Genomic DNA, 19,250 nt, shown 5'->3' on the forward strand with positions numbered 1-19,250 from the left:
CCCTCCTCCGCGGTCTGATATTTTTATGGGGTACTTCAGGCAACAGTATTCAGAGAGCAAATGGGTCGCTGAACTAAACAACCCTTCCCAAAGAAGCTAGGATTCTATTTTCCATTCCACGGATTGTCAAAATTCACTTTTTTTCCCCTGGAGGCCAGTTGAGGATAGTTGCTTGAGAAACATATCTAGCACGCCAGATCTGAATATATTTTAAAATAAAATTGCTTTTATGTTTTCATCTCCCTGCATTATGAACCCCCATTCTCTGACTTTCAGCCTGTTCTCAGTACAACCGCCGCGCTGAGTTCATTCACTCTGCGGCAGGTCAGGGGACAGAATATCAAGACTACGACTCCCAGAATGCATCCGGCGCCTTGGGCCGCCCAATGATCAGGCTCCGCGAGCCTCCCTTCGGCCCCATTGGTCAGCTCTCCCGTCAGTGAGGGCGGAGCGGGGAGGGGAGAAACAGAAGGCCCCGGATGGCACATTTCCCGCCACAGCGGGGCGCAGATCGGAAAACGCGAAGCAGCAGCAGCTCTCGATTGGATACTCACTATTCTGGCGTCAGAGGAGTCAGCCAATCAGAATGTTTATACGCTTCCAGAGCCCCCGCCCCTTCCTCGAGGTAACCCCTGGTGGCGGGAAAAGCTCGGAAGTTTTCGCGCCGGGGCGGGGTCATCCAGGGACCCTCCGCGCGGCTCTGGAGGAGGCAGTTCCGAGGCGGCAAGCATGGCGGGGACCGTGGTGCTGGACGATGTGGAGCTGCGGGAGGCGCAGCGAGATTACTTGGACTTCTTGGATGACGAGGTGAGCGAGGCGCCGGGTCGCGAGACTCTGGCGCTTGGGGCCCTTGGGGACGCGGACGGGCCGAGGGAGGCCACGCAGGACGCCGCTCCACGCCAGAGCCGCAGGGCCGGGAGCGGGAGGACCGCCGGGACTCGGCTCAGGAGCCCTCCACCCCGAGCTGGTCACTGTTCCAGCGGAGGAGTCAGTCGTTAGCGGTTTTCCGTAGGGGAACTCTTAGAGAGCGGTCCTGTGACTTTCTCCCAAGTACAGATGATGGCCGGGGCTCGCAAAAATAAAATGGCAAAGCTCCCTTTGACCTTTTAGAAGTCGCTCCCTGCTCTCATAATTTGGAGGGAGGGAGGGGGAGGTAGGGCTGTAGAGCGGTGGTGACCCGCCGCGTTTCAGGGTCCCCAGGTTTTAGTGACTGACTTCCTAATTTGGCCGCGTTCTTTTTCAGTACCAGGTGAGATGCAGAAAGTGTCTGGTATGCAGGTAAAGGGGGTTTTGTGCACAACCCAGTTTGAAAGCCATAGAATGTTGGTAAAGCATCTTGAAGAGTTGATAATGCTGTGTCTGTAAACAAATAGCTGAGGCTCCCAACTCCTTTAGGTCTGGATATGAGAACTCTTTCTGTATTATATACATGATTGGAAAATAAAATATTTTAATTCTGTACATGTCTTAAAAGTCATTTTAATGTGAATATTAAAAGCCCGTTTATTAACATTTTAACAAGCTTCTTACTTACTGTCCTTCTTATTAGTTCGTTTTAATTGCCCATTAAAGGTTGAGAAATGACTACATACAGAAAAGCCGATAATGATAAAAGGAATAATAGCATGGACTTTAAGGAAGTCATTATAATTCCTACGCTGTCCTCTTAGGGTGTGTTTGGAATCTGAAGCTAGTGAGTGAAAATATGGGAGAAATTGGGGTTCTGCTCTGCCGCGGAGATTGACTTATTTATCTTGCTGCGAGAGTTGCCTCTGTTTAAAAACATCTTATTTTTGAATGTGTGGCTGCTGTTATATGTGGTGGCTATTTTGCAGGAAGACCAGGGAATTTATCAGAGCAAAGTTCGGGAGCTGATTAGTGACAACCAAGCCCGGTTGATTGTCAACGTGAATGACCTGCGCAGGAAAAATGAGAAGAGGGCTAACCGGTGAGTGGCAAAGGTTTCCAAGGGGATGTCCTGGCTCTGGGTGAGAATGGCTCCCTTCTCTCTCCCCCCAGAGTGGAACAGGCTTCCCAGGAAAGGACCTGGATGAAATGTTTTTGGCTTAGGAGCCCTCTTTTCCTCACCTGTTCCTATGTTTTTATCTTCTTCCAAAAGTAGGTGGTGGGCATTTTCCTCTCAAGAGCTCCTTCTTCCGTGTTTAGCTGAGTATCATTTCTAAATCTTTGATGAGTTGAATTCAAGTTGGCCCTTGGTTCTGGTCTGTTTTACTGAGTCTTGTAGGATGGCAGGAGAAAGTAGGAGCTACATTTTTCACTCCTTGGCCTTGATCACCTAAGAATGTTCACTTCTGTTTTGAGGGTCAGTTTTTTTGAGCTCTGCCATCTCCGCCTAATTATTCTTTCTCTTGCTCATGTTTAGCCTCCTGAGCAATGCCTTTGAGGAGCTGGTTGCTTTCCAGCGGGCCTTAAAGGATTTTGTGGCCTCCATTGATGCTACCTATGCCAAGCAGTATGAGGAGTTCTACATTGGATTGGAGGGCAGCTTTGGCTCCAAGCACGTATCTCCCCGGACTCTTACCTCCTGCTTCCTGAGCTGTGTAGTCTGTGTGGAGGGCATTGTCACTAAGTGTGAGTGGGTTAAAGTGGGGTCTAAGGGAATGGAGGTGGGATAGAGTTGGGGGTGTGGGAAAGCAGGAGAGGTGGAGTAGAGCTGTGTAGCTTATGCTACACAGCTTCAGAAAGGAGGAGCGTTGAAATTACAGAGTGAAACTCGGAGGAGCTCTGAGTGGCCACAATGATTAGGGGGACTTGAGTGACTGCCTGTGCTAACAGAATGATGAGTTCTACTGAGAGTGGAGGAGTCTTGGCTTTTGGCAGTCTTCTCATTCTAACCCTGAACTCCTGCTGTTTCTCAGTTGGGATCGGTTGTACTTAAAGTTTTACATGGACCTGGTAATGTTCTATATGTAAATATAAAAATGAATAAATGACAAGTATTATTGAAATAGCTTAAACTAGACGGAAGAATACAGTATTTGGAGTCATTGTAGGCTTGCCTGGGCCAGATCCCACCTCTGTAACCGTCTAGTTGGATGACTTCATATGCACATTTTCCATCCCTAGGCTCTCTAGTTCGTCCCAAAGTTGTCCGCAGTGTCCACTACTGTCCTGCCACCAAGAAGACCATAGAGCGACGTTATTCTGATCTCACCACCCTGGTGGCTTTTCCCTCCAGCTCTGTCTATCCTACTAAGGTGAGGGGGTTGGATTGATTGGGCCTTTTTGGAGGTTGGAGTCAAAGAAGAATGTTTATTGCAAGTAATTGGGTAATATCTGAAGTCTTTATTCTGAAAGTAGATAGGGTGAAAAGTAAGGATAAATCTAAAGGAAAGATTGCTAGTCAGAGTTTAGTATGGAAAGTCCACAATTCTTAATTTTTTAGACAAGAATAAATATTAATGTTAGAAAATTTGGAAAATTATGGAAGAGTCGAAAGAAGGAAAAAAGTCATCTAATGTACATCAATATTTTAACAAAGTTATATGTATAATTTTATAATTTACTTAAAGTAATATGAAAAAAGAATTATCCTATAATGTTACTATGTAATCTTTGCAAATATTTTACTGTGGGTTTGAGAAAAGTTTGGTATATAGGAAATGGCTTTATTCTCAGTGTTCAGATTGATCCGAATTGAGGACAATGTGAGGCTTTACTTAATGAGACGAAAGAAGATGATTAATATTGATTACTTGATGTCTGAACTCATTCTGTCAAAGAATATCTGTCCCCACCATCAAATTTTAATTGAGAGCTCCTGTAGCCAGAGAATTGTTAGGTACTGTGGAGGACACAGATATAAAGAAGATCCAGTCTTTGTCTTACGTTTTATCAACTGGTGGAGGAATCTTAACATAAACAGCTAAAACAAGAGTGAGTATCTTAGAACTGTAACTGAAACTTACTTTAGAATCATTTAGTCTGCCTCTGCACGGAATGCTGAGGTCCGGAGAGGTTAAATGACTTGCTTGTGGTCCCAGTTAGTGATGGCCCTAAGGACTAGGACCCGTGTATTTCTACTTCAGGCCAGTTGCGTTTTCTAAGTCACCCTGCTCTCTTCATTAAGAATCCTACTTTCTAGCATTTCTTCTCCAGGAAGTACTCAGGGAGTACTCGTCTGCTGATTACTGTGGCCAAGTGTCCTTGTCTGAGCCCTGAGATACATGGGGCCAGGTCTCCTGGAGGTTGCCCATGTGGTGCTTAAGAGCAGGGGCTGTGGAGTTCCACTGGCCTCAAGTCCTGGCTCTGCCACTTACTGTGTGGCCTGGGGGAATTTATTTAACCTCTCCCAGCCTCAGTTTCTTTATCTATAAAATGTGAAAAATACCTGCTTTACTGAGTTGTTATGATGATTACATGAGACAATTTCATGAAATAACAGCATAGTACCTTGCACATGATAAGCACTTAATAAGTGATAGCTATTGTGTTTTTAGAAAATTCAAATGGCAAGGAAGTAAAAGTTTAAAAATGTCTCTACTGAAGTTTGATATACGTACAGGAAAGCTCGTCTAAGTGTACAGCTCGATGAAATTTCATGAGCTGAATATACTTGTAAAGTCAGCATCCAAACCAGGGAACAGAGTCCCATCCATACTCAGAAGTCTCTCTTGAGGGCCCACACTGCCCAAGGATAACCCTTTCCTGATATCTAACAGTGTAGATTACTTTTGCCTATTTTTAGTATTTTATCTAAATACTCTTGTGTTGGCTTCTGTTTGTGAGATTCATCCATGTTGTGTGTAGGTGTATTTCATACATTTTCATTGCTGTATAGGATTCATTGGTGTGAACATACCACATTCCTTGACCATTCTGTTGATGGCATTTGGATATTTTCTAATTTTTGGCTGTTAGGAGTAGTGCTGCTGTGAACATTGTAGTACGTGGCTTTGGGTGAACGTTTCTGTTGGGTATTACCTAGGAGTGGAAATACTGCATCATAGTGTAAGCATATAATCAGCTTTAGTAGGGGAGGTGAGAATCTTAATTTAGATGTTAATACAGCCATGGACCCTTCAGACTGTAGATTGACCCTTCCATTAGATGGTTTGTTTCTAGAACAGATAGGGATGGGAAAAGCTGAGAAGATATTGGTCTTATTTTTGTTCCTGGATACTAAAATCTCATGAGGTCGTCTGCAAGTGATATTTGTTTCCTACAAGTGAATGTGACATTTCTAAGACAGAGCTGAGATAACTGCTTCCATGTGCCTTTTCCAGGATGAGGAAAACAATCCCCTTGAGACAGAATATGGCCTTTCTGTCTACAAGGACCACCAGACCATCACCATCCAGGAGATGCCAGAGAAGGCCCCAGCCGGCCAGCTTCCCCGCTCTGTGGACGTCATTCTGGATGATGACTTGGTGGACAAAGTGAAGCCTGGTGACCGAGTCCAGGTGGTGGGGACCTACCGTTGCCTTCCTGGAAAGAAGGGAGGCTACACCTCAGGGACCTTCAGGTAAAGGGTCAGTCGTGAGGCATTTGGAATGCTGACAGCTTGCATTTCTGGTAGTATTCCTTCTCCAGTTTGCCGTATTCTGGAGAGTTCTGTTAGACAAGTGGAACACTCTACCTGGGAGATGGGATACTTCTTTTCTGTCAGATAAAACTGGCAATACTATCTTATGCTAAAAGTGGGAGTTACTGTGACGTGGTTATAGCCTCATGGCTCACCCGAGAGTTTCTCACAGATTACTGCCTCCTTCCCACACACACGTCTGTCTGAAGCTCTGGGGCTCAGTGGAGATAATTTCCTCAGATGAGGCGTCATCAGCGTATTTGTGTCCTAGCCTAAGGGAGAGTCAGTTGTTGAATTCAGAAGTGCCTTTCTTTTTTCCCAATTTGCTGTTTGGATTAACAGCCTAAAAAGGCTCTGGTGTTAGGAGTTGAAAATAGTCAGCTTCCTCTTCTCCTCTTTGTCCCAGGACGGTCCTGATTGCCTGTAATGTGAAGCAGATGAGCAAGGACATGCAGCCTTCGTTCTCTGCGGAGGATATAGCCAAGATCAAGAAGTTCAGTAAAACCCGTTCCAAGGTCTGGCCTCCTTTAGGGACTTGCCGGTGGGGATGGATTCGTATGGGTTGTGTTTGGGCCTGGCCGTCTTTGTACTGGATCAGGAGGAAGGTCAAGGTTTTTCCTCTGAAATATTTGGTGCTAGCTTCTAGTTTGGACCCAGTCAGCAAGTAAAAGGGTGTCTTTGCTGTTTGTTCTTTAGTATTTCTGTTGTGCTACCTGCTGGGCTGCTAAGTGAACCTGATACAAACATTAGACTAGGAGTTAGAATATCATTGTAGCAGTGAGTCTGTACTGAGCACATCAGTGATGCATTGCTGCTTCAAATAGTATGCTAGTTTTGTTTTAGTTCTCTAGTTTTTCTTTTTTTCTCTTTAAAGACAGAATGTCCACATTTAGAGCTTAACAAAATATATGTATGTTTGATAAAAGTTACTGCTAAAGTAGATTCACATTCTTTTTTTTTTTTTGTGAGGAGGACTAGCCCTGAGCTAGCATCCGATGCCAATCCTCCTCTTGTTGCTGAGGAAGATTGGCCCTGGGCTAACATCCGTGCCCATTTTCGTCTACTTTATATGGGACGCCGCCACAGCATGGCTTAACAAGTGGTGCATCGGTGCACGCCTGGGATCTGAACCTGCAAACCCCTGGCCACCAAAGCAGAGCACGTGCACTTAACTGCTGCGCCACTGGGCCGGCCCCTACACATTCTTGTTAAACCTGAAACCTTATTGAACCTGGAAACACTTTTTTTTTTGGCTTAAAAATTTAGATAATTTATTGATTGATGTCTATGTAAAGTATAAGGATAAACAGATTTCAGTTTTGATCAGGGGTCACTTTTTTTCTTAAAGATTAAACCGCTAAGCAGTTTTGGAACCTAGGCTTCCTCTGTGTCTGTTCTGATCATGGTTTGATCAATGTGCTTTGTCCTAGAGAGAAGCTTTTACAATTAGAAACAGGGTCTATATTTGTGTGTTTCTTCAAGCATTTTCTGTAGGCTAAAGTGTCAAGTGGAGTTCAGCGAAGCCCCGTTAAATCTCATTAGGCTTTTCACTCTGTTGGTTATTCCTCCTGTAGGATATCTTTGACCAGCTGGCCAGGTCGTTGGCCCCTAGTATCCATGGGCATGACTATGTCAAGAAGGCAATCCTCTGCCTGCTCCTGGGAGGGGTGGAACGAGACTTAGAAAATGGCAGCCACATCCGTGGGGACATCAACATTCTTCTAATAGGTATGGTGTTGGGGGTTTGCTTTGGACTCTTGGTCTTCCCTCGTGGAGTGTGGTTGTGGGCATCTATAGCCTTTGAGATGGTGTATTCTGTACCTCTCTGTATTTCAGTCCCATGAAAGGGCAAAAGGCTAAAATGAATGTTTTTTTTCATTTTTATCATTTCTGGGTTTCCTGATTTATAATATCTAAAATATATTCTTCCGTGAATGGTAACAGGAAAGTGGAGGAAATAATATTAACAGCCAATTACCGTATATTTCTGTTATGCCAAGAGCTGAGCTAGAAAAGCAGAACTTGTAGGAGGGCAGGGGGAGTTTCCTAGTGAGTCACCACTGCCCCTGTCCAATTACAGGAGACCCATCAGTTGCCAAGTCGCAGCTTCTGCGATATGTGCTTTGCACTGCACCCCGGGCCATCCCCACCACTGGCCGGGGCTCCTCTGGAGTGGGTCTGACGGCTGCTGTCACCACAGACCAGGAAACAGGTAAAGATGGATGGGTCATTGGCAGAGGTCCAGCAGTGAGACGGAGTGTAGTTCTCTGAGCTTGCTCTAGGCACTGGCTTGTGTTGGGAAGATATACTCGAGAGGTTAGACTGGGCCTGAGTTTAGAAGATTGAGTATCTGGCATTAGTAGGTGAATTATTAAGTCTTTTGGTGGGGCTCTGTTGACAAGAATGTCTCTTAGAAGGCTTTTTGAAAGAGTTTCAAAGGAGAAAGCTTAGCAAATTGGAAGGGAAATAAAAATGAAGATTGTACTATTTTATGAATTTGAGGAAGGGATTTGAAGACTAGCAAAAAGAGAATGGAGATCTAGTTGGGAAATCATTTAAGGATGAGGATGAAGAGAGAAAAATACATGAAGGAAGTTTGTTGGAGGCTCGCTGCTTAGGGGTCAAAGTGGGACAAGGAGGCACTGCTCAGGTTGGAGCTTGAAACGGTGACCCACCAGATTTCCTCCAAGTCCCTAGGTGCTGCCTTCACTATGTTCTCACGTGCAGCAGTGAGAGGTGCCTAGGAGGAGATTGAAATCTCTCCCCTCTGTCCCCTACAACCTGGATGGCAGCATGTGCTTTTATCTCCCCACTTCCCAGGGGAGCGCCGTCTGGAAGCGGGGGCCATGGTCCTGGCTGACCGAGGTGTGGTTTGCATCGATGAATTTGACAAGATGTCTGACATGGACCGCACGGCCATCCACGAAGTGATGGAGCAGGGTCGAGTCACCATCGCCAAGGCTGGCATCCATGCGCGACTGAATGCCCGCTGCAGTGTTTTGGCAGCTGCCAACCCCGTCTATGGCAGGGTGAGTAGAGTCAGGCCCTTAACCATTGTCCTTGCCTTCATTGAGTTTTGTTGAATAACCGGGCCAAGAAGTTTATTCTAGGTGACCCAGGGGAATAACAGGCACAGTAAGCTCCTCATCTTGTTACTGTCCTTGGTTTAGGGCCATCTCACCCACTCATACACATCAGAATGCCCTAGAAAGTTACTCATTTAAAATAACTTTTTAAAAATACAAAGAAGAAAGCAGAAATGATCTGCAGTCTCACAACCCAGGTAACCTGTATGGACATTAAAAAAAGTACTATATGCACATGGTAGGAGGATTTATAAACAGAATGGAGAGAGAGAACATGGAAGTTAAAAGCCTTCCTTTTCCTCTCCCTTTCCCCAGGGATAGCCACTAACAACTCTTGAGTGTTTCAGAAAACAGCAACTTAAGCATATACCAGAAAACACACTATCTCTTTGTTACGAATTCATCTATTTATCTTTGTTCTTTAGTATGACTATGATGTGCTTAGGTGTAATCTTTTATATTTATCCTGTGTGGGGTTTGCTGAGTTTTGCCTTTTTTTAAAAACAGGTGTCTAGTATTCCATTGTATGGATTTATGGTAATTTGTTTCATTAGTCTCTATTTGACGGGCATTTGGTATTTTCCGTTTTTCCCTCTGCTATTATGAATGAAGCTGCAGTGAACATCCCCTGTAGGTGTGTTTTGTTACACATTTGGGAATGTATCTAGCAATGGCATTACTGGATTAAGAGTTATATTCATTTTTATTTTGGTAGACGTTGCCAAATTGCCCTCTTCAAAGATTGTACTGTAATAATACTAATTACAAATATTTGCAAATGCTTTGTATTTATCAATTTCTTTCATCCTTACAATAACCCTGTGAGGTAGGTGGTTATTATTCTCATTTTATAGATGAGAAAGTGGAGGCATAAAAGTTTAAGGAACTTGCTCAAGAGTCACAAACTAGAAAATGGCAGAGCCAGGATTTGAACCCAGAGCCCATGCTGTGCTCTGGCAATTTATGATCCCACAATGTATGGGACTACCTGTTTTGGTGGCATTGTTTTTGTTTTGTTTTGTGAGGAAGATTAGCCCTGAGCTAACATCCGCTGCCAGTGCTCTTCTTTTTGCTGAGGAAGATTGGCCCTGGGCTAACATCTGTGCCCATCTTCCTCTACTTTATATGGGACGCCGCCACAGCATGGCTTGACAAGCGGTGGGTCAGTGTGCACTGGGATCCGAATCTGCGATTCCCGGGCTGTCGCAGCGGAGCGGGCGCACTTAACTGCTGTGCCACCGGGCTGGCCCCTTGGTGGTGTTTTTTAAACATACAGGTACCTGGTCCCCAGCCCAGAGTTTCTGAATCCAAATCTCTGGGTTGTGGCTCTTGGTAACTATGGTTTAGAAAGGCTCCACAGGTTGGTTATAATGCATAGTCTGGGTTGAGAACTATAGGTTTTTAGATTAATGGTAACATGTTTATGTCATTCTGAAGAATTATATTGGGAAATGTACGGAGAAAATGGCAAGTCCTGAAGTGTGAACATAGCCAGCATCATTACTAATGTTACCCACTGGTGGTTAGGCTCTCTGCATAAAAGGTATTTGGGTGAGCAGGCATCAGCCTAGTAGGCCCCTAATTGAAAGATGAGAGCATAAGGGTTCTTGAGTCCCAGGGAAAAACTCCCATGATCCTCAAGACATTATGATTTATAGATAATTGACCATTTTCATTGAGATTTTACTCAGTACCTTCTGAGTCAGGGACTCCAAAGTTTCCAAGTGTTTCTGGCTCGGCCTGCTTGTCTTGTCTTTATCACAGGCAGGGGAGAGGGAAGCATCTTTCAGGGTTGGTCCTGCCTTGGGAATGAAAGGGGCGTTGGGAAGGAGGAGGCTGGTTTTGAGACCCGCACTCAGCCTAAGCGAGGAGGTAGGGCTCTGAGTTCTCTCAGGTCGCCTGAGCTTCGGTTAGGGAAGGGCTGCAGGTGGAGGAGGTGAATGAGGTATTTTAGTAGCTTTGAAGTATGTTACTTCACTGCTTGTCTGTTTTTTCTTTAAGACCTGGTCTTCCGTTCTCACTCCCAGAATCTATCCAGCCTCCTGTCCTTTCTTCCCATTGATATCCCTCCACTGTCCTTTTCTCTTATGTTTCCCAGTATGATCAGTACAAGACCCCTATGGAGAACATTGGGCTGCAGGACTCGCTGCTCTCCCGATTTGACTTACTCTTCATCATGCTGGATCAGATGGATCCTGAGCAGGATCGGGAGATCTCGGACCATGTCCTCAGGATGCACCGTTACAGGGCACCCGGGGAGCAGGATGGTGACGGTGAGGCCGTGAAAAGAGTAAGGAAGGGAAGGGGATCCTGTCAGTTGCCGTTATCTTGGGCCCAGCCCAGCTGGTGGTAGGCGTTTCAGTGTCTGGGTTGGTGTTGAAGATGCCCTTGCCTGCCCGGCCACCTCCCCTTCTTGCTCACTAGAGGTTATCCTGAGTTGTGTCTTTTGCCCATTTCTGGCTCTGGGAACACCTCTGAGCGTCTTCTGTGGGCCAGGTGGTTCCACCTTCCTTATTTGTGGGCTCCACATGTCTGTTTCCTTCTGAGTCCTTGCTTCGTGAGTCTTGTCTCTTTTTCTCTTCCTGTGCTATAGAAGAAGCAGTTTCCCCTGGGTTAAGCTCTTTCTTACTCTCCTTCCTCTCAACTTGGATTTTCTAGCTATGCCTTTGGGTAGTGCTGTGGATATCCTGGCCACAGACGATCCCAACTTTAACCAGGAAGACCAGCAAGACACCCAGATTTATGAGAAGCATGACAACCTTCTGCATGGGACCAAGAAGAAAAAGTGAGCGTTCCTCACACCTCTCCCTCGAGGGAACCTGAGATTTGTGTCATATTAGAGCACATGTATATCTAATGTTGTGTTATATCAGAGCATGTGTATATATCATGTGTCATATTAGAGCATGTGTATATCTAATGTCGTGCCATATTAGAGCATGTGTAAAAATGCTGCCCAGGCCAAGATCATGCTTAGAGTCATAACCGTATGGGCCTGTTTTCTTTTCTGGATCCACAGATACACCCTTTTTCCTGGCCAGTTGCCTTATAAATGTTTGTGGATGATTAAGCTTAGGTTCTGATCTTTGCCTAAAATAGAAGGCTTGATGGCATGCCTAACTGGTGGTGGGTGTGTGATGTCACCCTCATGTGAAGGTCTGCACGAGTCATGTAGCCATTTGTGTTGAGTTTATGGTGAAGGGTCAGTCGATAGCAAGCAGTGGAGGCTTTGCAAGTGGATTTGGAAAAAGGGGACTTGTGATCAGGTACTCAAACCATGAAATGGTGCAGTAGGAAGCATAACACAATCTTCAAACCTTTTGGTGTAAGAACACAATTTGGAGTCAGAAGACTGAATTTGTGTCCACTTGAGTTTCTCTGAGCCATAGTTTTCCCACCTGTAAAATAGGGGAAATAATACCTAAACCTCCTGCCTCACAAATAATACCTAAGTAATACCTGTAGAATTAAATAAAAATGTGTGAGAGGCCCTTGTACATATTCCAGCTACATGGGATTTATGATAATGGGTTCTAGGCCGTCTCTGTGCTTTGCCACTTGACCTTGACTTCTCTGAGGAGAGGCAAAGCACTGCCCCCAGGCAGGTGCTGAGGTGTGGCAGGGAAGTGAAATCACTGTGTGTGGGTCCAGGGAGAAGATGGTGAATGCAGCTTTCATGAAGAAGTACATCCACGTGGCCAAAATCATCAAGCCCGTCCTGACACAGGAGTCAGCTGCCTACATCGCAGAAGAGTACTCACGCCTGCGCAGCCAAGACAGCATGAGCTCCGACACCGCCAGGGTGAGTCCCAGGGGAAGATGGGCCTGGGAGTCCCTTAAATATATGGCTGGGGAAGGAGTCCCTGCCATCTGGGAGCTCTGAAAGCATTTTAGCATAGTGATTCCTTACCTTTTTCTTTCTGGTCCGAAGAGCTTCCTGTTACACAATTTTAATCATTTCCTTTTACAAAGGAAAATGAAATGAGAACCCCAGAAATAACATGTATCTGATTAGTTCAAATGACATTGGCCTCCAGAAGCTGTGAAAAAATTCGTTCAGCAAATATATGAGCAACATCTGGGAAGTGAACTAGTCCCTATTCTTCCATGCAGTGTTACAGTAAGAGCTGTCCTCAGAGAGCTCAGATCCGGATGGGGAGGCAGAAAGGTAGATAGAAAGATCAGATATACATATTAGTGTGGTACCTAAAAGGGACTAAATGTTGAAGACTATTGGAGTACAGATAAAGAAGCTAGTAGTTTTTCCTTTAGACTTTCCAGAAGGGATATGAATGTCAGGAAGGGATTCCCAGAGAGTATGATATTTGAGCTAGACTTTGACAAGTGATTAGGAATTGGGCAACCATGATGATCCAAAGCTATTTCTAGAAACCGAATATACCTGCCCATGAATTTATCTAAATCTTTTGAGGCTGTGTAGTTCATATACGATTCATAGCAGAAAGACCCACGTCCAGAAACCTCGTTATGTAATATAGACATAGACTTTTGGATTTGGACATGATCACAGATCATCTACTCCAGCCTCACACCCAGGGCAGGAATTCTATCTTCTGGAATTCCTGCTAGGACTTCCTTGACCCTCCAGGGACAGTATGCCTGTAATATCACTGCATTCAAATGTTAGAATAGTCTTCTATTTATTGAGCTTCAACCTGCTTTCTCATGACTTCTACCCATTGGTCTTAATTTTGTTTTCTGGAGATTGTGTATGACTTGTCTTCTTCAGATTAAACCACGCCCTTTCTTTTTAACTGTTTCTCCTCTCACGTGAACATGTTCCAGTGTGTCAAAGCCCCTCTCACTGAATAGAATACACTATTTTAGTTGTGGTCTTAGTGGGATTGGTAAATCCCTCAATTTGGATTCTGTTGTTCTGCTGGGGCAGGCTAGGATTTCACTAGCTTTTTAGGTGACTCAAGAATTGGAGCTTATAATGGAGTCTATAACTTTTAAACTCTGGTGGCTTTCTGAGTCATTAACTGAGAAGCTTGGGTCATGTCAGGGATGCTTAAATAGGAGGGCGCATCAGAATCACCGAAAACTTAAAAAGTGCATGTGCCCAGTCTGCACACAGACATCCTGCTTCATTGGGCTGGGGACGCCATTCAGACAACAGCGTTGAGAAAGATGAAAGCGCCCCAGTTTGGTCTACACCCACCCCCACCCCTGTGAGAACCACCTGACGAGAGCATGTCAGAGTTGTGCTCTTCTACTTGACCTAAGTGAGTTTACGCATTTTCAAGATTTGTCCTCAGATGACCTCTTTCACACCCTCCCTTAGGGTGACCTGGGACAGATTACTTGAAGCTCTTTGAGCCCCATTTTCCTCATGTCTAAAACTTCTCCAAGTTATTAAGAGCATTAAATGACATGACAAATATGAAAGCAATGCTCTTGGTGCATTGTAGGATGCACCTGCAGAAAGGATAAGTTTTCCTCCTTTGCTGTTGTGCTCTTTCTAGCCTTTTATCTTCCCAACTGTAAGATGCCTAATTTTCTTCTTCCCTGTCACCTACTCCTCCTTCCCTCAGCACTCTCACGTATACTTGATCGTTTTTATCTTTCTGGATTTCCTATGGTATTTCTAGAGAACACAGAGCTCTGAATCCTTTGCTTGGACTCCAACAGCTTTACTGGTGGTGTCTTTACTCCCTTTTCCGGGCAGTGGGAATGATGGGCTTGCCTAAGGCATTCTGGAGACATGATCTGCCCTTGTTTTCTACCCCCAGACATCTCCAGTTACAGCCCGGACACTGGAAACTCTGATTCGCTTGGCCACGGCCCACGCCAAGGCCCGCATGAGCAAGACCGTGGACCTGCAGGATGCGGAGGAAGCTGTGGAGCTGGTCCAGTACGCTTACTTCAAGAAGGTGAGGGTTCAGCCGCTTGGACGGGAGAGCTCTTCTGAGTGAGCCGCGCTGCTCAGGCTTCACAGCCCTCCGTGGCTCACCTGCTTTGGACCATCGACAGGAGGCAGCGTCTGTCTGCAGTGTTCAGTCGGCCTCTCTCGTTCCTCTGGGACCTGCAGCACCTGTGGTTCTCAGTCCTCGCGACCTGTGAGAACCGACTGGAAAGCTTTAAAATACTGACGCCGGAGCCCTTAGAGGCCCCAGAGATTCTGGTTTAATTGATGTGTTACACCTTCAGTTGACTGCCTCTCTTTCTCCTCCTGCTTCCTTTGCCTCTTAAAAAGTAGGTGTTTCCAAAGGATTGACCTTGATAGTCCTCCTTTTCCCTCTGTACCTTTCCCCTTGGCAGTCTTTTCAGGCGTCCCATTGGCACCTCAGAAGCTCACGTCAAAAGCTGACCTCAAACTTGGCGCGTCCTGCTTCCCTATTTCTGCTTGTGACATTGCGTCTGCCATTTAAGACATCAAGCCTTGAGGCCTTGACTCCCGTTTCCTCGTGGCCCACCCTCTCCCTGATCTGGTGAAATATAGCCCTTCGGGGTTTAGTTGTGGGTCTGCTAAGCTTTTCCTGGCATTTTCTCTTTACTTGGAAGGGCGTTGTCTTAAATTTAAATTAAACACCTGATTTACAAAAACGTGAGTTGTTTTCCACTTAACCATTATGGGCTGGATTTCTTTTTTCATTCGTTTCTCTAGTCAGTAAACACTTGATTTAGTACCCACTATGTGAAAGGCATTGAACACACCTCCCAGCATTTTTAGAGATGGGTGGCAGCCTATTCACCTGGTCCTGGGACTCTGGGACAAGTGAGGCTAGGTGAGTCATTAGACCCATGGAAGTCATTTCTGCTGATGGTGCAGAAAGGACCATAATTCAGAGTTCTTTATTCAGTTCCCTGGCATCAATGACCCCTCTTTCTCACCTATATTGGGCTTGGTCCTAGGTTCTAGAGAAGGAGAAGAAACGTAAGAAGCGAAATGAGGATGAATCAGAGACAGAAGATGAAGACGAGAAAAGCCAGGAGGACCAAGAGCAGAGGAGGAAGAGGTAAGGTGGGGCAGAGAGAAATGAGATAAAAAGATTCCAGTTAGGGCTGGGGAGAGGGGTGGAGGGCAGATCAGGTGCTGCTGGCTGACATCAGGTTCTGCCTAGACCCGCAGGGTTTGAAGGTGAAGGTGACCTGGGCAAAGGAGAAAGTGAGCGAGCCCCTCCATTTGATGGGTTTGACCCCTTTTTGCTAAAGAAATGCTAAGTAGCAGAAGCAGTAACCCACTCAGGTTTTTGGATATACATTTCAAAAGCCTTTCCTCAAGGTTATGTTTTCCTCTCAGGTTTGGGTTGAATTTATAAGGGTGGCTGATAGGGAAAATGAGCATTGGGAAGCAGGGCCTGTTTGTGTTCCAGTCTGAAGACTTTGGTCTGTTTCAGAAGAAGTAAGTTTGTACAGGCCTGGGCCTGGTGTTCCACTTTGATTGTAGATGGTTCTAATTCCTTTTTTCTGTGGTCAGAGGCACGGGATGGGTCTCCCCAAAGCCTTTCTCTTAACTGCTGTGGGCATTGTAGGAGGAAGACTCGTCACTCGGATACCAAGGATGGGGAATCCTATGACCCCTATGACTTCAGTGACACAGAGGAGGAAATGCCTCAGGGTGAGTGAGCGTCCCCTAGTGACAAAGAGGTGGTTCCTTTGACTCTGGACTTTTGTAATTGCTCTGTGCCCTGCATTTGCTGGTGGGCCCCCATTTGGCTCCCTGTGTCTAAGAGGTTTGTCCCAGGAGAGCCTCAGGGGAAACCCACAGTAAAAGCTTTGGAGAAGAAGCTTTGCTCAGTTGTTCCCTTTCTCCTTAGTGCACTGTGCTCTTGGCCAAGCCTGGCGTGGGCATCCCAGATATATGTCTGTTGAGGGTCTCCTGCCTGACTCAAGTCCTTTATCCTATGTCCTCCCTGGCCCCATGAGAGCCCTAGGAAATGAGTGTTCAGCAGGCTCATGAGGGGTGGGGAGTGGAGAAGATCACTTTATGGTGTTTATGGCTTCACCTCATTGTCTTCTCTCTGCAACCGTTTATCCTCTGAAGTGCACACTCCAAAGACAGTGGACTCACAGGAGACCAAGGAGTCCCAGAAGGTGGAGTTGAGCGAATCCAGGTGAGGAGGGAAGTGGATTCTGCATGCTGCTGGGGCGAGGACTTCTCCAGGGAGAGGGTATGAAGCAGCTGGTTATCAACGGAGCTCAAAACTAGAGGTCCAAGGATTTTAAAACATTTAGTATTCTGATTATAATTTCAAACTTTAAGAAAGTTGCAAAAATAGTGTAAAGAACTCTTGTATACTCTTTACCCAGAATCCCCAGTTGTTTACATTTTACCATTTGCCTTATAAATAATTCTGTCTGTGGGCATTTTAAATATAATGTCCTTGTGAGGTCAGGAGAAGAGTCTTAGAGCAAGGGCAAAATTTGTGTCTCACTGTAACCTTAGGTTCTTCTCAGTAGGAAATATCTATCTATCTATCTATATTTTTTCTCTTACTAAATTATTGTCATTTGTTTTGAGATGAAGAATTTTTACCACTAGCATTTCAGAAACAGTATTATCTATAACTTCCATGTTTATTGGACACCAAAGAAACTCCATGTCTAAGGTTTGCTTTTTTCTTAAAACCTTAAATACACACACAACACAATATGTTAACTGAAGACATTTGAAAACATTGAGAAGCGTTTAGGAAGAAACATGAAAATCAATTGTAATTCCACCCCCCAGAGACAACCATTGAACTATATCTGAAAGCACTTTCGGAATCAGCTCGCATGGCTCTCTTGTTAGTGACTGCAGGGTTTCCATATATGGATGTGTACAATTTTATTTGCATTTTCGAATGATGGACATTTAGGTTCCATAAATTTTCTGTTTACAGGAAAACATATTTATCATGATGCCCTCATACAAGTGTAGCTGTGAAGTTCATTTCTAGAAATGGATTCCCTGGGTCAAAGGATATGTACTTTAAAATTTTAGTGTGCGTTGGGGCCGCCTCGTGGCGTAGCGGTTAAGTGCGCGTGCTCCGCTGCTGGCAGCTTGGGTTCGGATCCCGGGCGCGCACTGATGCACCACTTCTCAGGCCATGCTGTGGCCACGTCCTGCATAAAGTGGAGGAAGATGGGCACGGATGTTAGCTCAGGGCTGATCTTCCTCACACACACAAAAATTTTAGTATGTGTTGCTAAATTACATCCTAAAGATGCTGTCCCAGTTTACTTTTCTACCAACAGTGTGTATGGGAACGCCAATTCTCACCCCCTCAGGCCTCTGATTTTTAAAATGCTATTGTTTCTCAATGTTCAGGGAACTCTAGATGCAACATTTTAGCTTCAAAGGGGGAGACTTGGGCGTGGAGCAGCCATCAGGGGCAGGGGTGTGCGTGTGCGTGTGTGTGTGTGTGAGTGTGTGAGGGAATACTGGGGGATGCCTACTGTGTTGACACTCGGGTTTTCCCAGCGTAGATGTTGCCTGAAGGCGTTGGGGTTTGTTTACTCCTCCTTTACCCTTTTTTTCCTTTCTTGGACAGGTTGAAGGCATTCAAGATGGCCCTCTCAGAGGTGTTCCGGGAAGCTCACGCGCAGTCGGTGGGCATGAGTCGCCTCACAGAATCCATCAACCAGGACAAAGAAGAGCCCTTCTCTTCAGCGGAGATCCAGGCTGCACTGAGCAGGATGCAGGACGACAACCAGGTCATGGTCTCTGAGGGCATCGTCTTCCTCATCTGAGGAGGCCTCACCTCTGAACTTTGGCGTTTAGCCAAGAAAGTTTCTCCCGTGTTTCCTCCCCTCGCTGCGCACCCCCTGCCCCCCAGTCTTTGCCTTCATTCCCTGAATAACAGTGTTGAGTTGAACTGAAGTGGAGTGACCCGTGATGAAGCTGAATCAGGAGCCGGTGGAAGCTTTGGGAATGGGTAACAAAGCTGCCGCGAGGTTAAGAGAAGAAGGTGGGGAAGGACTGAGACTGTTGCTTCTTCGTTGCAAAAGACTGGATCACACTGCCCACTTCCCATCCCCAAACAAACCAAACTCTTGCTTGCTGTAAATAACATATGACTTCTGATTAGTCTGGGGGGCACAGCTGGTTTCTGTTTATCCTTTCTGTGTTGGTTGGCTGTTTTTTTTCTCCGGAGCACTTTGGTCTGGAACAGGCTCTAGGTTGTTTTATGCTGGTGGAGAGAAGCTCTGAGGGAAGTCATGGAGGCCAAGAAAGCTTTCTGTGCAGTAGCGTCAGTTAAGACTAATACATACTTTTGACCTGACTGTCCAAGACATTGAATAAACTTACCCATTTTTATACTATCCGCATGGCCTGAGTACTGTGTGCTTTTACAGACACATTCAATTTTGTGTTCCTTGAAGGCTCTGCCCTGCAGGATTCACTCCTCCCACCTTTGCACCAAGCCACCACAAGGTGGCAGCAGGCTACCGTGCTCTCTGAGGGGGTTAGGCCTTCAGGTGGTTTTCTTGCTCAGTGACATCGCTTAAAATTGTGCAAACCAAACCTTGCTGATTTGAAGTAGCTAAATGGCCAGAGGAGGCCAGTGAGTGAAAGTCCAGGAGAAGAACTGACTGCCTGGCTTTTCTGAGCCTGAATCAAAGCCCTTTCATGGAGAAATAATACCTGATATATCAGGCACTTCAAAATC

At 45.6% G+C, this 19,250-nt stretch overlaps 1 protein-coding gene across 2 annotated transcripts; it reads left to right on the forward strand.

Moving 5' to 3' along the window:
• Positions 1 to 670: 670 nt before the first annotated feature.
• Positions 671 to 18,905, forward strand: MCM3 (minichromosome maintenance complex component 3). 2 transcript variants are annotated; one of them, XM_058554162.1, is made up of 17 exons: positions 671 to 807; positions 1,836 to 1,948; positions 2,384 to 2,592; positions 3,088 to 3,218; positions 5,247 to 5,485; positions 5,952 to 6,060; positions 7,120 to 7,273; positions 7,626 to 7,757; positions 8,366 to 8,574; positions 10,730 to 10,904; positions 11,290 to 11,416; positions 12,283 to 12,433; positions 14,385 to 14,525; positions 15,508 to 15,611; positions 16,128 to 16,213; positions 16,640 to 16,709; positions 18,132 to 18,905. In XM_058554162.1, exons 1-17 carry the CDS (start codon positions 730 to 732, stop codon positions 18,328 to 18,330), a joined length of 2,427 nt encoding a protein of 808 aa, XP_058410145.1. In that variant the 5' UTR covers positions 671 to 729; the 3' UTR covers positions 18,331 to 18,905. The 2 variants fall into 2 exon arrangements, with proteins under 2 accessions (XP_058410145.1, XP_058410146.1); XM_058554163.1 differs by lacking the exon at positions 1,836 to 1,948 and having other exon boundaries at positions 755 to 807.
• Positions 18,906 to 19,250: the final 345 nt, after the last annotated feature.

Source organism: Diceros bicornis, chromosome 14 (genome assembly GCF_020826845.1).
Source record: "Diceros bicornis minor isolate mBicDic1 chromosome 14, mDicBic1.mat.cur, whole genome shotgun sequence".
Classification (NCBI taxonomy): Eukaryota; Metazoa; Chordata; class Mammalia; order Perissodactyla; family Rhinocerotidae; genus Diceros; species Diceros bicornis.